At 38.5% G+C, this 21,149-nt stretch overlaps 1 protein-coding gene across 1 annotated transcript; it reads right to left on the reverse strand.

Annotated features, from left to right (window-relative positions):
- Window positions 1-6,641: 6,641 nt before the first annotated feature.
- LOC111665702 (cell division control protein 42 homolog) lies at window positions 6,642-20,636 on the reverse strand. The gene is made up of 6 exons (XM_023420771.2): window positions 20,566-20,636; window positions 16,690-16,794; window positions 9,516-9,588; window positions 9,137-9,246; window positions 8,405-8,602; window positions 6,642-6,978 (listed from the first exon to the last, which is right to left on the reverse strand). The coding sequence occupies exons 2-6, from the start codon at window positions 16,792-16,794 to the stop codon at window positions 6,889-6,891; spliced, it is 576 nt and encodes a 191-aa protein (XP_023276539.1). The 5' UTR covers window positions 20,566-20,636; the 3' UTR covers window positions 6,642-6,888.
- Between the last annotated feature and the right edge of the window lie 513 nt (window positions 20,637-21,149).

Here is a 21,149-nt window from a genome sequence, read left to right on the forward strand (position 1 = left end):
GCTGAACACACAATATCACATGCAAACTCTGCACATGCAGACTCACTCACACACAACATGCAAACGCAGACACGCTAAGTTTATCGTGCGATCGCAAAGACAAAAGTTTAAAGGACAAATAAGTTCAACTTGAGAACTAGATTAAACTGACCTTGAACAAACACATAAAATACGCAAACACGGACACATGCAGAGTTGGTTTTCTTCAACAATAGTGTTCGTAGTGTGTCTGTACATTGTTGTTGTGTTTTTTCTTTACATTCAGCCAGAAACAAATGTTGTATTGTTGCTCAGACTCAGAATGAAGAGGCTCGACACACTGTTTCTCCTCCTCCCTGATGTATCTTTGTTTAGACAAAGTGTGTGTGTCTGTGTGTGTGTGTGCGTGTGTGCGTGTCTGCAGTTGCATGAGCTGCGTGTGTGCACGTGTACACATGTGCATTCGTGCACATGTGCGTCCTCTGAGAGAAGAGAAAGAAAAAAAAGGAAGAAAAAAAAGAGAAAGAGAGAGGTCAGGTTTCTATCCCATGATGCAATTCATCTCCTCCCCTCCACCCCCTCCCCCCTCCTCCCTCTTCTCCAGGCTGGTTGCCTGTGGCAACGCACTTATAATGAGGTCAGATGGACATCCAATAATATGCACCAGGCGAACCAGCAGCAGCAGAGAGCGAGGCGCGCTGGGACAGACAGCAGTCAAAGTGTCAGAGGCTGAATCAGCAACAAGACAAGATGGCCGCCACATAAATAAAGTCTCACGAAGTAAAACTGAAACTGATCCAGCGTCAGTCAGTTCACTGTAGCTCTCACTTTGATTTAACTTGCTGGTTAACCAACTTTGAAAATGTGACAGATTTGTCCGGTTTAGTTTCAGTTTAAAAAATTTTCTTTTTATTTCTAAAAAATGTTCAGAACGTTTGTTTGTTTTTTTTGTTTTTTTTTGAGCAAAACTTTAAATGACTTAAATGTAGACGGTTTAAGCGATCAGCACTGATGTGGAACCAAAATCAAAGTTTAAATTATTGATTTAATACATTTTCTTGTCTTTATTTTCAGACTCAACATCAAGGCTCAGAAGTTATTTAACTGAAATCTGAGAACTGCATGTTTGCATATGTGAAAACGTACTTATTATCGTTTTAAAATGAACAAATTAATCTGAAATGTAATTATTAAATAAAAGTAGTGGAGTAAAAATATTTCCTTCTTAAATACAGAGCAGAAAGTGTCGCATTCAAGTGGAAATAATTATTCAATTAGAATGAAAGTAATTAGTTACTTTTAACCAGTTCATTAAAAAGTCAAGTGTTTTGCTTCAGGAAGTGTCGAGCAACACATCGCACCTCAACACGGATCAGGTGAAGACAGGAGGAACAATGACTCGGCGGAAAAACACTGTCTTAAGGAAAATACAGTCACAGTCCTTGTCCAACAAACAGATGGGTGCAGACTTAAATGTTCATTTTCAAGAGGTAAAGAATCTGTTAAATGATTTTCATGCCATGAATCAAATGATTAGAGACCAAACGTCTGCCTGATTTAAAAATCAAATCCCCAAACTTTAAAAAAGAGAACGCAGCGGCCAAAAACGCAGGAAACACTAAATTCTGTTTTGCATCTGAGGAAACTGACATACAAAGTTTATTTTATCATCAAGTTCAAAATCTTTTTTTAAAAAGAGAAATTAACAGACAAGAGAGAAACTAGTTTTTAGACTAAATATATTCAAATCTGACTGGTTTTAGACAGATAATTGAAGATATATTATTAAACCAGAAAGAAAGGGTTTTAGTGTTCTACAACAGAATACATGACAATAGAGATAAGCCCTTAAAGCAACATTTGGGATAGGGAGATAAATTGTACAGGAAGTAGTTAACATGTTAAATTAATGAATAAAATAGTTTTTTGGAGGCTATAGTCAAATATTTAGATGGATGAAATAACCTGGCAGATTATTGTCTTTTAATATAACAACAGAGCTACAGTCATATTCCCAAATCAACACACAACACTGGGATTAAGTGCAAATAAAATGCCTGTGAACAATAAGTGTTACAATAATGAGAATAACTCCCTGTGAGCGCTGTGGACTGGGACTGTTGTGAAATGGGGGCGACTCAAGGTTTTAGTGAAGCTGAGGAGACTCCAACCTCAAACAATCAGAGATGAAGAAGAAGAAGAAGAAGAAAGAGAGGGATGATGGGAAAAGGGGGCTGGAGAGGAGGGCAGGGGGGGAAAGACAGACCGGACCGTGGTGTGAATGAACAGTCAACAGTTTCCTTCAGTCTGCTTCAGGCTCAGTCGCTGCCGTCAGTCAGACAAAGGATCGAGTGGCTCGGATCCTCCATGCCATGTCGGTCTGAAGGATCCATTTTAGACTGCCAATCAAAATGAGCCCAGGTCATTTACATACTGTATTCACAGAGGCCCACTTAAAACCAGGGGACCACCTCCCCCTAGTGTTCACTATAGGGTACTGCATTAACCCTCCAGCCACCGACCACATGTGAGCAGACAGTATGGAGTCTGAAAGGTGCCACGGAAATTATTGTACACTTTAAAATAATTAGTTATGATCAGGGAATTAAATAATGGCGTTGAAGAACTATTTATAGAGAGATTATTTTACATCACATATATTTTTATTATATGATTTATGTATTTTTAAAAATCTTTTATGTTTGTGTCTTTGTGCTCCGTTTCATTGAGCTTCAAGACAAATTTTCCCTTCCTCTTTTAAAACACTAAAATTTTACTTTTGTTAATCTATTTCCAAACGTGTCCTTCTGTCAGCATTAAATTTGCGTTTCTCTGTATCTTCCGTTATGATTTCTAAAGCGCTTAATCCCTTTTTTTTTTTTGCCTTTTAAAACACACTCTTAACTCGGTCTCCACACAATCTTGAGAAATCTAAAGCATTTTAGGATCCGCATATCACTGGTTCAGACTGGTGTTTATGGTTCTTAAGTGTTTTCTACACAAAATGTATTACTACAGGCCTCATAGAGAAAGAATAAAGTCTTTTCTACCATGTTTGTGCCTGTGTTCAATATCGCTTGATTTGTCAGTAGTAAAACTTTAAAGGTTAGCTTTCTAGTCTGACCGTGGTTATAACTGCAATGAAAATTATTTCGTGAACATTATTTTTGGGCTTGTGCTAAAATTTCTTTTTTAAATTTTGAGTTTGAGAATTTCTTTAAAACAAATTCACAACCAAAAATGTTGTCTTTCCGTTGCTGTGGAAAGTTCCTGAATATGAAAATTGTCTTCGACTATAAAAAAAGGACACCTTTTGAATTCTTTTTAAATTGGAGGGTTATTAAAAGTCATTGGACACGTTTTCTGAGTTCTAATTAATTTCCTGATACAACAATACTAGTCAATGTCTTATACATTTTGTTCATGAAAAGAAAGTTTTATTTCAAATAAAGAATGAAAAAAAACAAAACAGACACAATCAACAAGTGATCAGGCGTGAGTTGCCTGATGCAGATGATCAGAAAAGGAAAAGGTGGAGCAGAGGAATGTGGTTAAACTGTATGATAAGAAAAACAGAATCAAGTCAAAGTGAAACAACATTCAAGTACTGTTTTTATTATTTCCAAACACCCACCAGTTCCAACATTCATCTTTCAATACAGAGCAGAGTTTTCCACATCTGTAATTATTGCTTCAGCTGTTATTATGTTGTTGTTTTTTTCTGCGATTAGAAGCTTATTATCAGGATTGTTTAGTTTGACAAACCAGGCCAGTGATACTCACTCAAGCTGTTGGCACTCAACTGTCAAGTAAATGGTACAAATATCTAAAAAGAAAAAGGAAAATAAAAACTCAAGTGTCCAAAAAAAAAAAAAAAAAGAAGCTAAAATAATGTTCCTCAAGAAACAATAAGGAGCAAAGAAAAAAAAAATATAATACTTGTAATCATTCATACATGAATCAGAATAAACCGTCATCTCCAAAACAATGGAAAAAATATATAAGCAGAGTGGAAGTTTAGTTCATTTTAATGGGAAATACCCTCAGTTTAAAGATTGAAATTGTTATCACCTCGGTACAGGACAATCAGTGTTAGGAATCTATTGTAGAAATGTAAGATCTTATTATCACCTGCATTTTCTTATTTGAAAATTATAGGAGCAACTTAAACAAAGCTCATCTGTGCAAAAACTCCTCACACGAATCTAAAGTTACTGTCTGTGAAGCTGCTTCTTGTGACATTACGAATTCAGGTCTGAGATCTGAGCTTCGAACACTGACGATCTCCCAGAGGCACAACAACACAGATGAACCTTTAAACTGAGCCGCATTTCCCCGTTAAGGCCTCCGGGAGGTGCTGACACACCAACGAGCACTTGAGGTTCCAGTAGGGCCAGGAGAGAGAAGAAGGAGTGGACAATGTTTGAGGAGGTCCTGTGTGTGTGTGTGAGTGTTTGTGTGTGTGTGAAATGTTTGCTTCTCAGCCACATCTACTACAACAGCTTCACATATGGATTTCAAAATAAAAGTGACAAACATTTCAATTAGCAGATTCGATTTAAGCCTCAAACCTTTTGCTGTGTGGACTGACTTTGTAGGATTTGACTGGTTTTCAGCAGTAAGGCATATTTTAAGGCATTTACAGTCAACTTCTGTAGCAGCTGGAAGTTTGAATGGACAAACAGAACAAGTTAAGACTGTCACTGATGATGCAGTAACATGAAGGCATTTCTAATTTTTTTTTTTTTTGCACTTTATGACTAAAAATGACTACTTTTATCAGATGATGTCCTTTTATCTGCAATTCCTGGGGTTAATTACCACTTGGAGCTTTCAATTATAGATTAGAAAAGCATGCAATTCTGGACTTTCAGGCCGTCACTCTTCCTCGCCACCAGAAACTCTGAGAGTTTACTTGCAGCAGAAAGTCCAGCTCTGAGACTTCTGTTTGTCTGCAGCAAAACTCATGTTATGTTGATTAATGATGTTAAAATTCCTTGTGTAACACCTTCAGTCAATGCTCTATATTAGGTGGTATGTGGTTGTGATTTTCAGGAAAACACGTACTGGATCTCCACTGACAGTGTGACTCACAGCTCAGTGGAGCTGGAGTGTTCGGTTCTGGATGGGACGTGTCCCTGACGAGACGTCAGGACAGAGAAGTTAAAAAAAAAAAAGTGCTGTTATGTGCAAATGTTCGAATTGCCAAATAATCACCCTCTTTGTTGTCACGTGAAAACCCTGTGACTTCAACACGTTTCTCATGTTTCCAGACATTTGGAGGAAATTCTGAGGTTTGAATAATTTATTTCTGACATTTTGGAAAGCAGCATTTATCACATGACAGCAAGGAAGTCAGGTTTGTAACTTGTAACGCTCGTCTCTCTTGTTGTTAGATTACTGCAAATATGCATATTCATCATCATTAACTACTGCATCATGTACCTGTCTTTTATACTGCAAAGCAGATGTCAGTTAAGCTCCACTGGTTACCAGTTCTGGTCTCTTTCTACTGATATAGATGAAGTCAGGTTATAGTCACCACTGATTAGTAGATATTTTTTTTATTTTTTAACAACAACACTGTCGACAGTTGAACCTCTGGTCTCTGAGGCTGCAGGGAATGTAGATCAGCTGGATCATGTCTCTGCTTCGGGCATCTTTAAATTAAGCACCATTATTTTTTGCTTAAGGACAGCGTTCTTTCTCTTGTTTTAATCCGACTTTGTGCTGGTAACAAATATCACTGATGGTGCCTTCTCTTCTGATTTTATCTTCTAAATGTAAACTCTAACAGAAGCAGAGGTGGAAAGGATGCGATTACACCAGTATGTGTGTTATGCTTCAAAGAATTATTTTTCTAACTTTGGTCAGTTGTAAATGTGATGACAGCAACTTGCTCGATTTCAAACTTTTTGAAAGGACCTAACTACTTGGGTTAAATTGTGATTAGAATTATAATGGTTATGATCGAAGCAGCCATTCTCCTCCTCATAATTATCCAGAATGTGTCGAGTTTCAAATATAGCCGGTTCATTTTGCTTCTCAGTTGTAAATGTGATGACAGCAACTTGCTCGATTTCAAACTTTTTGAAAGGACCTAACTACTTGGGTTAAATTGTGATTAGAATTATAATGGTTATGATCGAAGCAGCCATTCTCCTCCTCATAATTATCCAGAATGTGTCGAGTTTCAAATATAGCCGGTTCATTTTGCTTCTGGACTATGTTTCCATGATAGTGGGTCAGTTTGCAGTGGAAAAGACAAAATATCAGAAACATTTTATTTTTGTTTAACTCAGGTGGTAAAGTTAATATTGAAAGACCTAAATTAGTTCTCTAAATTCGATTGGTGCAGGACTCACATCAACGGCAAAAAAGGAGTGTGATCTACAGCTGTGTTCACTGAACAAACACATTTTTTTTCCCTCTGAAATTTATTCCACATATTTTATACAATTCTTTAGCTTGAAGATGTTTATAATCTGTGTTGGAAGCTTTTGAAAGCTTAAGAGAGTTGGTTTCCAGTTTCAGCTGTAACCGTGACTCCATCCACTGTCTGTATCTTTAATCTGAGATTCAAACCTCTCTACTGCGCGACCCGCCTCCTCCTGTTAACAAAAGCCTGTTTCCTGGTTAGGCGTGCTTTTCAAATGTGTTAGTTTTGTTATGGCGACACGTATCTATGACGAAAAATAAAGCCTGTGTCCGTTCCAACACCACACCCGCATTAAGTCACTAAGGCTGAAGGCACTGTTAAAACATGTGTCTGCCACATCCACCTTCACACCCTCCCCCCTCCCTTCGGTACTCCCTCCCTCTGTTCCCGTCTGGGTTTATCTCTTCACCCCCGTCCACCTCCACTTCCACTTCCTCCTCCTCCTCCTCCTCCTCCTCCTCCTGTGGCGTCTATAGCAGGACACAGCGCTTCTTGGGTTTGTTGTCTGGAGGCTCCAGAGCTGCCAGGATGGCCTCATCGAAAACGTTCTTCAGTCCCCTCTGAGACAAAGACAGAGAGAGAAAAACTGATGAGCTTTGTTTGCTCATAAAAATAAAACAAAGAACTGAGTGGAAACGCCAGAAATAACAAGAAAAAACAAAATATAGCAAAAATATTTTTCCGTTTGGTTCAGGTGGAAAAGTTCATCATTAAAGATAAACTGTGATAAAGGCTGACACAAAAATGTTTTACAAGAACACTTTGACTCTGTCGTGCCCGTTTTTTCTTCTTCTTCTACTGCAGACAAAGCGTTCATGTCATTCTGCTACGGATCATCACAGACCTGTATTTCATTAGAAAACATAAGTATAAAAGGAGCAAATGTGTCAGGTGAGTACAGAACAGCTGGTTTTATTCCAGACAGGAGCTCTACGAATCATTCTGAAAGTCTTTCAGTATCTTTCAGTTCTGTCTGTTGAAATTTAGCAACTTCATGCAACAATCTAAAGGGTGACTGATCATCTTCATTCAGTGACATTGAAACTCACTATGAGGTCTGTAATTTATTATTCCAATCACTGATTAATCTGATTAATCTGCCAATTATTGTTATATATACAGTATATTTGGAAGCTATTTTCTTGGGCATTTTATGTCTTTATTTGACAGTGGCAGTTACGACAGACAGGAAATGTGGGGAGAGAGAGCGGGGGAGTGACATGCAGTAAGTGGTCTGGTCAGACTGGAGTTGAACTTGGGACTTGCTGCTCAGTGTTTTTACGCCCATGTGTTACACGTATTAACCACGAGTCATGATTAGGTCGATGAAAAAAAAAAGAAAGAAGAAATTCGTGAAAAATGTCCCTCACAGTCGTCTAGCGTCCGGTGTGATGTCTTCAAATGTCATGTTTTCTCTCATCAACAGTAATTCATTGAAAAGTAAAACAATAAGAAGCAGCACATCTTCAGTTATAGAGAGTGAACAATCAAATGTTTGGCATTTTTATCTTGAAAAAACGGCGTAAGCAATTAATCATTATTAAAACAGCTGCAGACTGTAAGATTAATCCACAATAGTTGGCGTTGCTTCTTTTGTTTGTGCAGCTGAGTTTTTCCTCTCCCACCCCGAACTGTAACTGATGGAGACATCTGTCAGAATTTTTTTCTAACTAAATAAAAAAAAAAAAAAGACGTCAGAATATTTCCTGTTTATTCTGACGCCGTGCAAAGCAAATATAAGATGTGATCAATCAATCACTGTCTGCTGCATTAAGTCAGTCTAATCCAGACCTGTCTCTTCTTGCAATCAGTTTAGTAACTAGATGTTTCCACACTAACTAAACACTTGGCTTTTGAAACCTGAATTATCCGCTTCTTAATTCACAAAAGTGTGTAATAAATTCTTGTGACATTGTTATTGTTGAAGACATTTCTTTTTACTGTCCTTTAATGACCTGTCTACAAGAGTACGGCTGCAGATTCTACCTGCGTGAGAGCTGAACACTCCACGTATTTGACGGCCTTGAGCTCTCGGGCCAGCTTCTCTCCGCTCTCACAGGTTAGGGCTCGCTGTTTGTTCTTGGCCAGTTTCTCCAGAGTGTTGCTGTCGTCTCTCAGATCCACCTGAGTCCCGACCAGCAGGAATGGCGTCCGCGGGCAGTGGTGTGAAATCTCTGGCACCCACTGTGAAGACGGATGTCAGATTGTGTTGGGGCAGTTTCTGTCTCTAGCCATCTAGCACAACTCTGCTGCAACATACTGTTCTCTATTCCCCTAATGTTTTCGTTTTTCCTGCTTGAGCAAATTTAATTTATAATAAATAGTAATTTCACTGTACCTGTGCTGAAGGTTTACTGCAACTACTGAAAATCCCTGCTCCAAATCTGGATCATTGATTAGCTAAATGCTAATGGAAGGCTAAATCATCCACATGTGCAGAGATGTTGACAGTAACTTTCACACACTGAGACAGTAAATAAGTAAGAAAGTTTAACTTAAAGCTGTTTCTGTGGTTGTTAAACAGCAAAACAGTTCGAAAAAACAACTAATAAAAAAAAAAAAAAAACAGATTGTGGTTCTAGTCCACTTTTTAGAATTTCTGTCTTCCTCCCTGTGGGATTAATCATTTTATCTTGTATCCGGACACAACACAAAACTCAACAGGAAATTATTGGTTATTGAAAAGGTGACCAGGTGACAGAGAGAGATTAAACAAACCTTCTCTCTGACGTTCTCAAAGGAGGAGGGTGATACGACGGAGAAACAGACGAGGAAGACGTCGGTCTGAGGGTAGCTGAGGGGTCGCAGTCTGTCGTAGTCCTCCTGGCCTGAGGGGGGAGACAACAACAACAAACTCTGATTCACAGCAAACCACAATAAACACTGAACAAAATGTAGCAAGTAAAGCTAAAATACAGAGACAGCCCTTTTACAGCTGAAACAAGAGCATCCTGAGATTAGCTGACACTTTCTCCAGCATTTTAGCTTTCTGCTACTGCAACAGATACTCCATTAATATCTAATATTAATAATACTCTATTAATTTATATTAATCAACACACAACCTTATAAACTGTAAGCAGGCTTTATTTTTTACCTGCAGTGTCAAACAGTCCCAGAGTGTATGGCTCCCCACCGATCATCACAGTCACTGCATAGTTATCAAACACCTGAGAGAAAGAGAGGGGTGAGGAGAGAGGGGTGAGGAGAGATGGGTGAGGAGAGAGGGGTGAGGAGAGAGGGGTGAGGAGAGATGGGTGAGGAGGGGGGCAGAATGAGGAATAATAAGAAGGTAAAGGTTGGAGAGAAAGACAGAGAGAGAGAGAGAGCACAAAGAAAAGGGGGGAAACAGGAAGTACATATGTGAAAAGATGTATGATTTAAGATCTTCTTCAGAACAAAACAGGAAATATAGTTCTCATTTTTAAACACACACATTGTTCTGTACTTGTACTTGTAAGGACTTTCAATGACATGAAGCATTCACTCCCTACTTACTTAAATCTACATAAAACAGTCTTTGAAGAAGAAGTGAGGACCAGACAAAATGTCTTCACTTTCCAAAAATGTCCATTCTGTCAAGGTCTGAAACTCACACTTCACAATGATGGCAGCACAAGAGCACGCACGCACGCACGCACGCACGCACGCACGCACGCACGCGCACACGCACGCACGCGCACACGCACACATACACAGAGTTTCACATCACTGTAGCCCCCCCATTGTTGTTACCCTTTTTTGTACAAGAAAGGACAGGAAGTGTTGGAGTAGCTGGTTCTTACTTTTGGTTTTAAACCTTAATTATGTAAATTCACTGAAGTGTAGGTGTGTAAATACTGGGACAATGCAACAATATTTATCAGTGTCTTTCCAAAAAGATAGAAAAAAAAGTTGTTTTTTTTTTCTTTCAAACTGATCAAGATTTACTAACAGCCAATTTATTTCTCCAAATATTAATAACAGTAATCAATCTATGGGTGTGTTTTAATATTAAAATAAAATTAAAGCAAATCAAGTCTGCTTCTTCAGTAGCCTGATAATATGAATTATTTATAATTTTTTTCCACTTTATTCATTCAACAGGACCGTGTGTCCATGATAGCTGTTACGGGATGGGGTTTTTTAAATAATCCTAAACAATGAATACATGATGCAGCATTTGTGGGACGGATGTGTCATATGCAGTTGATTCATATATTGTGTAACCGGTGCTCGGAGCAATTAACACTTTTCACAATAAGCAAAGACAGGCTGATTTAAGCGCTGACATTTCTGTAAATGGAGTTTCAACAACCTGCACAGCTGTGACAGTAACATCCACACTTGTGGCCATTAATCAGCTGCTATTGTTTTGGCTTTGGCGCGCACACATACACACACACACACACACACACACACACACACACACACACACACACACACACACACACACACACACACGACCTATGGTCTTAATTCTGCCTACAAAGCTGCGATTATATGGTCAATTATTTCATCATCTGTGGGAAACAACAGTCAAGGAGCTCAACCTCAGACCTGCTTGAATCACTGACCAGATTTAGCGATGTGGGCGTTTAGAGGTCTGCAATCAGGCTGCTGCTTCAGGACTGTGAAGCTGTGATTTAATCACATTTCACAGTGACAGTGGTGTCTCTCTCTCTGGCAACATAAATCTGAATAACATCGCAATTATGTTCTTAAATTGTTACTGGCTTGTGGGAATACGGGACATAACCTGTTTCCAAGGGTAGGGCCTTCTATAACTAATAACGCATGTAAATGTAGTATCTTATTCAATTCAGCAGCTAAATTGACCATAATCAGGTTCAAACCATTTTAAATGTCTGTAAATATCCACATTACAGAACGATTAGAGAATCCGTGTGGTGTTGAAGAATGTGAACAAGCTGAATGCTGGCAAAGGGAGTATTGCTGTGGTGCTGTTCAGGTGAACCGACTCGCTCCCCTCCTCCCTGTTTCATCACAGTCGTACCTTCAGGCTGCTGCCATGTGCAATAACAAACAGCACGGCCCCGACATGCCTGCTAACCTCAGCTTTGTGAGCGGGGCGGTGAACTGAAGCAGGGAGGGTTTTATACTCGCTGTGCCTTGCTTGAATACACAGCACGGCTTCGACATGTCGACCTGCTGTGGCCCGCTGTAACCTGCAGACAACCGTTTGATTTTAATGACGCTCCGTAAGCACAGGCAGGCTCCGGATGAACTACAGGATGTAGCCTGTAGGATAGGAAAGTACATCAAGTGTTACAAACATGGATTTAAGCTGCGTTTCCTCCTGTATCTGTTTGGTCTTTATTTACAGAGGCAGGCTCACAGTGGGTGACTGGAAATGCTGGTTGAACAGTTTGTCTGTAGCAGCAGTTAGCAACACACTGAAAGCTGGCATCTTTGATCAGATAGTCTCTGATTTAAATGATTATTTTGCCAGTTTAAGATTTTCTTTTGGCAAGTTCTTCTGCACTTGCTAAATTAGAATTTTGGACAAGGCTGGATTACCAACCAGGCAAAGTGGGCAACTTCCCAGGGGCCTCAAAAGCCTCAGATTTACTCCGTATGATTTGGGGCCATGTAATTTGTACCACTGAAGTAGAATATTAACAGTGACAGGTCCTCCATGTTGTTGCCTTCTCTTGTCAAAATCCACTATTAGGACCTTTATTGCTTTAGTTTACGTTTGCTGTAAAGTTTCGTTTTATGAAACTGCAATTTATTTGTTTTAATTATCAAGTATTTTCATATTCATTTATATTTTTCAGATTTATAATATTTTCTTTGATAATTGATTGATTGTTTGAAAAATGTCAGAGAATATTCACTGAAGCTCAAATGAACATAATTAAATGTCTGAATAAATTGTCAGAACAGCTGGCTGATGATTTTCTGTCAGCTGGTGAGGCATGCTATCGGCACTAGCACTGAAAATTTCCAGCATCTTCAAACAAAGCCTCATCGTTGTAAACCTGATTTCAAAATAAAAGGTTTGTCATTTAGGGACATACATTTATTGGAGTTTAATGAGAAGATCCATACCTGTCAATCATACCTGTCCAGAGTTAAAACCAGCATGTTGCTAATGCTAACATGCTCACAATGAATGCTGAAGTGCCGTTTAGCAGATATCATGATTATCATGTTCACCATCACACTTTAGGCTGTTAGCATGCCATCATTTGCTAATTAGCACTAAACACAAAGTGCAGCTGAGGCTGACGAGATTGCGATTAGGTTGGCAGGTTTTTTTACACAAAAAAAAACGGACAAATTAAAATGTTGGCCCTCTGGTGGTGCTAGATCTCATAGGATCATTTAAGTTGTTAAAATTCATCCTCTGGGGATTGTAAACGTCTGTATAAAATTTAATGGTGATAGCTGTTGAGATATTTCAGTCTGGACCAAAGAACTGGACCAACCGACTGACAGACATCAGCATCCTTAGAGCTGTGCTGCAAGCATGACATAAAAATGATATCGTCATAACAACTTGCAGGTTTTGTTTTTCCAGACTAAGAGAAAGCTTTGGACTTCACTCAGAAAGAATGACAAGACAGTTCAGGTCGTAACGCACAAACATGCACAGCAACATACACACAAACACACAGAGGACGAAGTACAAGTCAGTTCAAGTTTAGCAGAAACATACTGTGATATGTTGAGGCACGGCGGAGGAGTGAGGCACTGAGACACACACACTCATATAGTTCAATAAAAATACAAGCCCCCCACACGCCCCACACGCCCCACACACACACACACACACACACACACACACACACACACACACACACACACACACACACACACACAAGCAGATACAGTTTTGTGATGATAATGTGTTTGGATGGAGCTCAGACTACAGAAGCTGCTGGAAACAGTCTGATCACAACACAGACGAGTCACTGTGGAAAAGAGCCGCAGCCACACAGAACACAAGCCAGAGAGTATTTGTGTTATTTAGAGCTGCAACGGTCCAGATGAAACGCTACAGATGTGACATTAGATTCTTGTGAGGCCACATGTTTTTGAGGAATTATTTCCTAGAAGAGACTTCCTCTTCCTCTCTCCTGATTTGTTATTGCGGTGGCTGTCAGCTGACTGACAGGAAACAACACAAACACACAATAGCGTTATGACGAAATAAAAAGTTTGTGTATGGTCACAGGGATGAATTTATTTCTGTAACAGCTGTTCACACTTAAGGAGAATGAGCAGAAGTCAGTGTCTTCCTCTATTGATATCTGACATTGTGCTGAGACTGCCAGAAGGATGAAGAAGAGGATGACAGTGTGTAAAAACATTAGCTCTCGCTAAATACAATAATCTTATTTAAAGGGCGAGCAGCTGAAAGGTTGAAAGTTTTTAGTGTTTTGTTCAGCGCCGCTGGTCATTCAGCTCGGGGCTGCACGACAACCAATCAAACCATCAGTTGTGATCGTTGGTTTCAAAGGTTTAAGATAAATCTACAATATTTGTCATGGGGACAACGGGATACAACAGGCAGGAGCAGGATGTTAGGTGTGCAATAAAAATAATAATGGGTCACAAAACAATGCGACAATATTCATTTATTTCAAGAATAAAGTTTTTAAAAGTAAATAATTTTTTAATTGTTCACTATGACAAAGTATCAAAATAAACATCCCGCAATAATAAAAAAATTTTATTTTAATATTTTTTAATTATTTTTTATTTTCAACTTTTTCTTGTTGATAAGACAAGAATGATTCAAACTCTCCAGAATAAAGTTGATGTTTATGACGTTTGTCTTGAAATTATGACTTTATTTTTACAATGTTACAACTTACTCCTCAAAATATTTCAACTTTATTTTAAAGTACTGTAACTTTATTCTTTATTATATTACAATATTATTATGTATTGTGAGTAAATGTACTTTATCTAGTTGCCCACTTTAAATAGTAAATATCAATAAGTGACATGTCTCCATATTTAAATCTAACTATGAATTTATACGAGGTGCGTGAGACAGTCAGACAGGAAGAAGAAGATAAAGCTGAGTCAGCACTGTTGGTTCTGTAATCCTATGATAACACTGTGCTGACCACTGACAGATGGAGCGATGTGGTACCAATAGAAAACAGTAGACAATTACTCATCAGTTAGCAGCCACCGCTCGGTGAAGCTGCCCATCAATTGGGGATACTTCAGATATTTCCAGCAGCACGGTCCTGCATGTCAACAGTCGGTCAGCTGTTTTCTGACTGTCCCAAACCAAAAAGTCAGAGTTTGCAGGATCGATGAGGCTGAGGCGACAGTCTGGATTTTATATCAGTCTCCAGAGGCTTTGAGGCTGCTGCACCCTGATTGTGCTGCTTCAGCATGACACAACACTTCTGAATAGTGAAGAGTCAAACAGGAAGTGTAGGGAGACAAACTCGCTGCTGGTACATGAAAGTAAACAACTGTACATGTACACATACATATACAGTACTGTGCAAAAGATTAAGGCACTTTAGATGTTTAGATTCTACTCCATCATCAGGAGGTCTCAGATTCATTCTGCAGCAGGACAAATGAGCCCAGAACATGCAGCCAGAGTCATAAAGAACAATCTTCATAGACAAAAAGAACAAGGAGTCATGCAGAAGATGTTCTGACCCCCACAGATCCCTGATCTCAACATCATGAATTCAGTCTGGGATCACATGAAACCACAGAAGAACTGTGGCAGATGCTGGAACAACCTACCTGCCAAGAACCTGAAGAAGTGAGTGCAGGTTGTGCTGAAGAGAACTGGTGCTGTTCATAGCAAATACTGATTTGATTTGTTTTTTTTCTGTTTGCTGCTCTTTGTATGAAGTTAACTGATCAATAAAAACTATTCATGACATTATTTTTGAAAGCATGTCCTCAGTTTGCTTGTAGGGCCAGAAGCTTTCGCACAGTCCTGTACATACACATATATAAACCCACACAAACACACAAAAACAGGCTGCAGTCGTAAGAATCCACCCAAACAGCAAGAACCAAACACACTGGGAAAACATTACCAACACACTTGTGATTGAGAAAAACAGCAACTTCTTTTTTTCAAATGCTGTTCCTGTTTCATAAATGTATGTCTCTCAAAAGTGCAGACATGGTCCAGCCTTCTGACAATGTAACATTAGTTTCGGTGACACTCCATCGTCCTTTTCATGTCTGTTCAGTCCAGACAAACTATAAACAAGCACGACTTCCTGTGTGACAGGAAACAGCCACAGGTGTTAGCTGCAGAGTGTTCAGAGCAGTAAATGGAAAACGTTATCAGAGATATTATTAGGGAGGAAACAAACTTAAAGAACAGAATAGTCCCCAAAGATGGCTGTTGTATGACAAGTCTCGCCCCGCCTCTGAAACATCCAATCATGTGCCAACAGCCGATATCAAGCCAATCGTAGTGCACAGATGAGGTTTACAACAGTTGTAACAGTAGTGTAGTAGAAGTCTAAACCTTATTTTGGGGCAAAGTTACCAAACTATTCGAGCAGTTTTTTAAATCAGGTTCGAGGTGACTTTGTACATGTGGTTTTTACGTCCTGGTGACCATTGAAATTGAAGTTATGGCTCCCTCCTAGGGACGGGTACCGAAACCCTGAATTAAAAACGGGCCCCCGGGCTAAATTTTTAAACACCGGAGCATCGATAAGTTCCGACATTATCGGTTCTGCTCTCAGTAGTTGAGAAATTAAGAAAATTGATTTCCTATATATTATTGCGACATAAAAGTTCTCGCAAATTTTATCTCGCCAACTCCGTTTCTGATCAAGACATTCGTCTATGAACGATGCCTTTTCGCTGTTCCTAATCCAGAGGAGAGACTTCTCTCTCTCTCTCTCTCTCTCACTGACCCTGTGTGTGTGAGGGGCGGGGGCAGCTCTGCGTCACCCTGGAGTTAATGTTAATCGAGTATAAATGAGAAAAACAGCAATATTAATTCTGTTCTTAGTTTTTTTTCCCCTTACAACAAAAATCACCAATAAGAGTACTGTTAAAGTACAGTGGTGTTGATACAAGTAGTACTACTGTTAAAATCTTAACGATACCCATCTCTACTCTCTCCCCTGGTCTTGTTAGCCTGAAATAACTGCCTCAGGGCGGTGCCAAGATGGCTGCCGAGCGGCAAGACCCACCTATAAGGACTTTGACGTAACTACTACAGAGTGTCACTTCTATGTCAGTCATGATCAGTTTGCCGCAGTGAAATGAAAATTGTCAGGTGATTTGTTTGCGTTATTAGTCCTACTCACCGTGGGGACGTATTCAGAGGGAAACTTGTTGGTGGTGTAGGAGATGAGCAGGCAGGTCTTCCCCACCGCACCGTCACCCACCACCACGCACTTTATAGTCTGCATCTGAGGAGGAGGAAGGTAGAGGAAGAGTGAAGGTGAGGCAGGGAGGTCAGGGAAAGAGAAGGTCATTCACACTTTTTGACTGAAAAGCTCTAAGTAGGCGAGGAGACAAAAACCGTCCATACCTCGGGCTGATGTCGGACTTCACTACTTTTTGATGACTGACTGAAAAGTGTCAGTAGCTCTAAGTATCAAAAACCGTACAAGTACAAAAGTTGGCATCAAGTGCTTGGTCAGACTCTTGTACAAGAACTTTGCCTGAATAAAACACTGTTTTTGTTTTATGCTAAAACAGATTATACTACTCCTACATGTAAATTATCAAACCATAACCTATCTGAACCATTCATTTTATTTCATCTAATGGTTTTATTTACATCTGCTGAGTTTAAGACACTTATTCCAAAATACATGAATAATATGAAATTTACTGATGGAAATTAGTTCAACTGATTACTTGAGTAAGAGAAATTTCATAGTAAATTATAATTTGAGGAAGTAAATTCTTAATAGACAAATATTTGATAATTACAGCTTCACATATGGAGAGAGGTTCTTGATTTTTCACTTTCATATTGGTTAATTTCAGTTCTCTGCTATTTGTCTTTAAGGCAGAAAGAAAGGAAAAATAAGCAATTTCAACACCCTATAACTTGTAATAGGCACTAATATACAACTACCAGAATAATCAAGAGGGTAATCACTGGATTAATTGGTAATTAAAGTAATCATTTGCTCCAGTTGTGATTTAATAATTAGATTACATAATTGTGCCGAAATGAATCTTTTTCCTTTTCATAACTGAACACCGTATCCAGTGTTGCGCAGTTTCTGTGTTTTATTTCTTTGCTCTCAAAATATCCCAGACACTCTTAAAATCCAAAATCACAGATTATATTTGCAAGTTAAAAGCAGCGTGTAAGCGATGATTTATTGTTTTAAGGTTAAAAGTATGATCTCTCCTTTTTCGTCCCATTTGAAACTTTTGACTTTCGCAGAAGTGACATGATTAGTCAATCACCCTACAGGGAACTGACAGAAAAATAACGTTTTGATAAACGATTAATCCTTCAAGTCATTTTTAAGCAGCTTCTCAAACGTGAATATTTGGAAGTTTTCTTAGTTTCCTATGCTTTTAAAATGAATCAATTTGGGATTTGGACTCAAAAAAAAAACATGAATTGAAGACTTGTCAACTTGGGCTTTAAGAAAGTGTGATGAGCATTTTCTGACATCTTATGGACCAAACAATAATATTAATCAAGAAAATACTTGGTAACTAAGGCGGGTAGCCTGTAGACAGATAGTAAAATTCCTTCTCCACTTTTCCTCGTCTTGTCTTGTAAGTTTCATGTAAACAAGCTGCAGCCTTCTGTCTGTCTGTGTCAAGGTTACCTGGGGTGACATGAGCATCTGTAAGCAGACTGAGTGAGAGACAGTTGATGGAAACAGTGGTAGCTGTGTAATGCCATGTTTACTACACACTGTCTGGAGATCCTGTGACCACACTGACGCCGAGCAGCTCGCATACCCACGCTGCTGCTTCATTAAGGGGCACAATGGTAAAGGGGTATGGTCTGCCACTTCATCACTGGCTCTTTGTTTGAGCCATTTGGCAGTGGCAGCACTCAGCTGAACTCTGATGAGTCAGGGACAAGTTAACTGGTCATCTGCAGGGACGATGACACCAGTTATGTCAGAACAATTCACTCCACAGTGATCATTTTTAATGTGGCGGTTAGTGGCAGCCATGTCTTTTAAATGCACTATTGTTTCTTCTACACAATATTATCTTCATCGAGGTGGTTCTGTTTTGCAATCAGCAGCGCTTAGAGATGCAGAAAGAGATTATTTTAACTACTGGCTCAGCATTTATTTTAATTAATGAACCACTCTTTAACTGGATAGGGGTTAATTTTTTTGAAATTGAACAACTGCTCAACAACTCTTATGAAATTTCATCTTTCACAGAAGGCTTAACTAAAATTCACAAGTTACCAGCGGCTTACTGATGAAAAGATTAGATGATTAATCGATTTGTGCAAAAGTAACTGTGACATAAATGTGACATAAAATGTCACACTTGTCATTTTCAGATTCTCAAATGTGAGGATTTTATCCTACTTTGTTTGTCTACAACTATGAACTATGATTTGAAAGATATCAGGTGAAAGTAATTTTTCAATCCAAAAATAAATCAAACTAATTTAGGATTATATTCTTGATTAATCGGATCCATTGATTTCTTCACAAAATATCTGAAAATATAATTACCAGACCCAATTCTTAAGAAATGTGAATTTGTCACCTTGCACTCTGGGGAATTTTAATGAGCAATTTTACATTATTTTGACATTTTATAGACAAAGCTATTTAACCAGCAGTTAACCAACAAAATATGTAGATTAATTGATGATGACAATAACTGCCTGCAAGTAGCCTATTGCATGTATCTGCACCACTGAGGCTGTGAAAACAAATTCACCCAGAATTTCAAATTCAAAAGTAATGTGCTCACTGTTAAACAAAAAAAACAGAGAAAACCTAAACGTTCATGTGTCTGAGAAGCTGGAACCAGAGAATGTTTGGCATTTCTGGTGGAAAAATGACAAAAACAATTCATTGATTATGAGAACAGTTGCCAATTCATCAATCATCTTGCTGATAAATCAACCAAAACATTTTCAGCTCTAATTAACTTTGATCTACAGCCAAAAAAATCGAAATCATTCCTTTCCAGCTGCAACTAATGATTATTTGCATCATCAATTAATCTGATCATTACCTTCTCAATCAATTAGTGTATAAAATGTCAAAAAACTGCAAAAATTACCCGAAATTCCCCAAACTCCAAGGGTGACGTCTTCAAATATTTTATTATGTCTGACTTACAGTTCAAGCCTGAAGAAATTTTCAAATTAAAAGGCTTAATTGATTATCAAAATACTTGCAGTTTAATTTTCAATAAATCAATAATCAAAACTGGAATCAATCAATTTTCGGTAAGATATTACTTATAGGAAAATATACAAAAGCTGTATTTCCTTCAACATTGCTGCTAATTGACTTACATATCGTATACGAATTTTAATAGTCTCACAGACGGCTAACTTATTTATTTTTGTTGTTAAGCCACACATTGTGTGATATCCATCTCATTCCAAACAAGTTTTATTGCTTTTCGGTCACTTCCGCATAGAAAACTGTGGCGATAACCTACAAAAAACATCATTAACGCCTTTCTCGCAGATCAGCTTGTCTGTTAGTTAGTTTGTATATAATTAAAAGTTATTAAAGTATGTTACAACCTGTTGACAGGATTTATAAGCAACTAAATGTTGAAAAGTTCACTCCTACGAACCTAGCTAACGTTAGCGAAGTTGGGTCGGTAGCTAATTTACATCCGCCAGACCCCCACCCACAACAAAAAGGCCTGTTTGAAATGAGTTAAAAATAAACACGTTCACAAAATAACACCTTATAGGCCTACATAAGTGTTGCCTAAGAGACAATTAGCCTTGCTGTTGCTCTGGTTAACCAGTGAAAACAGACCGGTAAATTTCAGCAGAGATTTAACAGCCAAGCTAGCGGAAAGTTAGCTAAAGGAAATGGTTTGTTTTGACAGCTGCCGGTTAGCAGAGTTAGCCGTCGGCGGGCTAACAGTCACAGATCTTACAATGACAAGAGTGACTCTGAAGAATCACAATATTTCAGCGGTGATATTTCAGTATTTAACGTCGGTAAATCACAGTTAAAAACTGTTACAGTTCCTACCTTCTCTGTTCTCAGCCGCCGGAGTGCTGGTAATGTGGTGCGACGTTCAGGTGCTTCCTGTAAACTCCCACTTCCCCCAGTGCGGAAGTCGGAAATGTTACTTATGGTATGTTCGAGTTCCTCTGGTTTTATTGTTGCTAATAAAAGTAATGACTTGGTATTTTCAACACGTGGTGTCTGGTTCACGTTATTTTCACAAAAAGACGAATAATTTCACCTTGTAAATTCAAAAAAAGAATTCAACCTTTACGTTTATATCATTAAAACTTATGACTTTAAAAAGGCTTTAAACCCCCTGATTTTTTTGTCTTATTTTTGTTTACATACCTGTTCAATTTGTTTGGTATCCCTGTACTTTAAGTCCCCTATTAAGAATTTTAAAGCAGTATATAAACAATCAATGTTTTATAACACACTATGTAGTTGTAAACAGATTTAATTGTTTATTAATCTATTTATCAACAACTAAAATCCTGTGGAGGCTGGTTTATAAACTGATATGAATTACAATATAGGCCTAGTAAAACACACTTGTAAGAGTACAAAATATATCTTCATAGGAGAATGTCATGTTGCCTACAACT

Source organism: Seriola lalandi, unplaced genomic scaffold (assembly GCF_002814215.2).
Source record: "Seriola lalandi dorsalis isolate HSWRI2012SDOR001 ecotype SW California unplaced genomic scaffold, Sedor1 jcf7180002054657, whole genome shotgun sequence".
NCBI lineage: Eukaryota > Metazoa > Chordata > Actinopteri > Carangiformes > Carangidae > Seriola > Seriola lalandi.

Coding starts and splice junctions, on each gene's coding strand:
- LOC111665702 (XM_023420771.2), bottom strand. CDS start 16,794: ATGCAGACTATAAAGTGCGTGGTGGTGGGTGACGGTGCGGTGGGGAAG. Junction 9,589..16,689: donor CCTCTGAATACGTCCCCACG/GTGAGTAGGACT, acceptor TCTTTCTCTCAG/GTGTTTGATAACTATGCAGT. Junction 8,603..9,136: donor TTGAGAACGTCAGAGAGAAG/GTTTGTTTAATC, acceptor CCGTCTTCACAG/TGGGTGCCAGAGATTTCACA.